This window comes from Myotis brandtii, unplaced genomic scaffold (assembly GCF_000412655.1).
Source record: "Myotis brandtii unplaced genomic scaffold, ASM41265v1 scaffold1077, whole genome shotgun sequence".
Classification (NCBI taxonomy): Eukaryota; Metazoa; Chordata; class Mammalia; order Chiroptera; family Vespertilionidae; genus Myotis; species Myotis brandtii.
Window position 1 is genome coordinate 975,531 of NW_005353666.1, and position 1,846 is coordinate 977,376.

Consider the following 1,846-nt stretch of genomic DNA (forward strand, 5'->3'; position numbering starts at 1 on the left):
GGTAGCGGGGGCAGGGGGCTGTGTCCTAGCGGAGGCTCAAAACCCACAGGGACCGTGGGGGCGGGACCCTGGCCACCTAGTGGGCAATGGACACGCCTTCCCCAGGACGGCACACGGCAGGTAGGGGTGGATTGGGAGGGCTTCACAGTTGACATTGCCAGAGTGCCCTGCGCCGGGCGTGGTGACCACTGTGTGTAGGAACCAAGGTGACAGGAGACCTGAGTGTGTCAGGTGTGGCCTGCAGGTCCCACCTACAGTTGGGATTTGAGGTGGACTGTCACCTCCAGGAAGGAGGAAGGGACAGTGGAGCTGTGTCCTGTGGCCCCCTATGGCCCATGGCTCCTGGTCCCGTGGCTCCTAGTCCCGTGGCTCCCGGTCCTGTGGCTCCTGTGTCCCATGGTTCCTGGCCCCATGGCTCCCGGTCCTGTGGCTCCAGTGTCCCATGGCTCCTGGTCCCGTGGCTCCAGTGCCCCATGGCTCCTGGTCCCGTGGCTCCCAGTCCCGTGGCTCCTGTGTCGTGTGGCTCCTGGTCCCGTGGCTCCTGTGTCCTGTGGCTCCTGGTCCCGGACCAGTAGCAGCTGCTGTGCTTCCCTTTCAGGGAGCGGCGTCCTGGCCATCCTGCTGGTCGCGCTCTTTCTCGACCCCATCAGAGAGGCTCCCGACAAAAGTGAAGGCGAGACGCCATCTGTTCTGTCCACTTTGCTGTCGACATTCAAGCTTTTCAGAGACAAACGCCTGCGTCTCCTCATGCTGCTGCCCATGTACAGCGGGTTCGAGCAGGCCTTCCTGGCAGGCGACTACACGAGGGTACGGCCTGGTGGGTGGTGACAGAGGGTAGGGCCTGGTGGGTGGTGACTGAGGGTAGGGCCTGTGGGTGGTGACTGAGAGTACGGCCTGTGGGTGGTGACTGAGGGTAGGGCCTGTGGGTGGTGACTGAGGGTAGGGCCTGTGGGTGGTGACTGAGGGTAGGGCCTGTGGGTGGTGACTGAGGGTAGGGCCTGTGGGTGGTGACTGAGGGTAGGGCCTGTGGGTGGTGACTGAGGGTAGGGCCTGTGGGTGGTGACTGAGGGTAGGGCCTGTGGGTGGTGACTGAGGGTAGGGCCTGTGGGTGGTGACTGGGCCGGGGGGTGAGGGAGGGTAGGGCCTGGGGGGTGGTGACTGAGGGTACGGCCTGGTGGGTAGTGATGGAGGGTAGGGCCTGTGGGTGGTGATGGAGGGGTAGGGCCTGTGGGGTGGTGATGGAGGGTAGGGCCTGTGAGTGTCTGCATGAGGGAAGGCGGTAGGCAGGTATATAATTTGCTAAGTGGCCCTCCCCCGATAGGTAGCACTACTTTTAGAGCAGTTTTAGGTGGAACGCACAGCAATTTCCCACACGCCCTGCCCCCACACACAGCCCCACCAGCGGGTGCGCGTGCAGCCACCTGTGACTCTGCACCCACATGTCCGAGTCACCCATGTCCCGAGTTGACACGCGGGTCCCTCCTGGCACTGGGCATCCTGTGGGTGTGGACGAACGTGCAATGACATGGACCCCATGGTGGTGTCACACAGGACGTTTCGCTGCCCAAACCCTCGGTGCTCCCCGGTCACCCCTCCCTCCACCTTTTCCCACCTGCCTCCTGGGCCGAGTGGGAAATGACCAGCCCACCAGGAACAGCTCCCATGCACCGACACATGCTGAGCAGGCAAAGGCGTCCGGACATCTGTCCACACCATTAGGACAGGCTTCTCACGGGCCCAGCTCCGGGCTAGCACTGGATGGGCTGGACAGAGGCCCCCCCAGGCCGGCTGGACAGGCCGCAGCCAGGTCAGAGGGACAGACGGCAGCCAGGCCAGCAGGACAGGC

General features: G+C 64.1%; 1 protein-coding gene across 1 annotated transcript in view; it reads left to right on the forward strand.

Annotated features, from left to right (window-relative positions):
• UNC93A (unc-93 homolog A (C. elegans)) overlaps positions 1 to 1,846 on the forward strand; it is a 13,192-nt gene that overhangs the window by 6,055 nt on the left and 5,291 nt on the right. Inside the window, exon 6 of the mRNA XM_014542382.1 lies at positions 599 to 807. Within this exon, the coding sequence (XP_014397868.1) occupies positions 599 to 807 (209 nt within the window). The remainder of the gene's footprint in view (positions 1 to 598; positions 808 to 1,846) is intronic.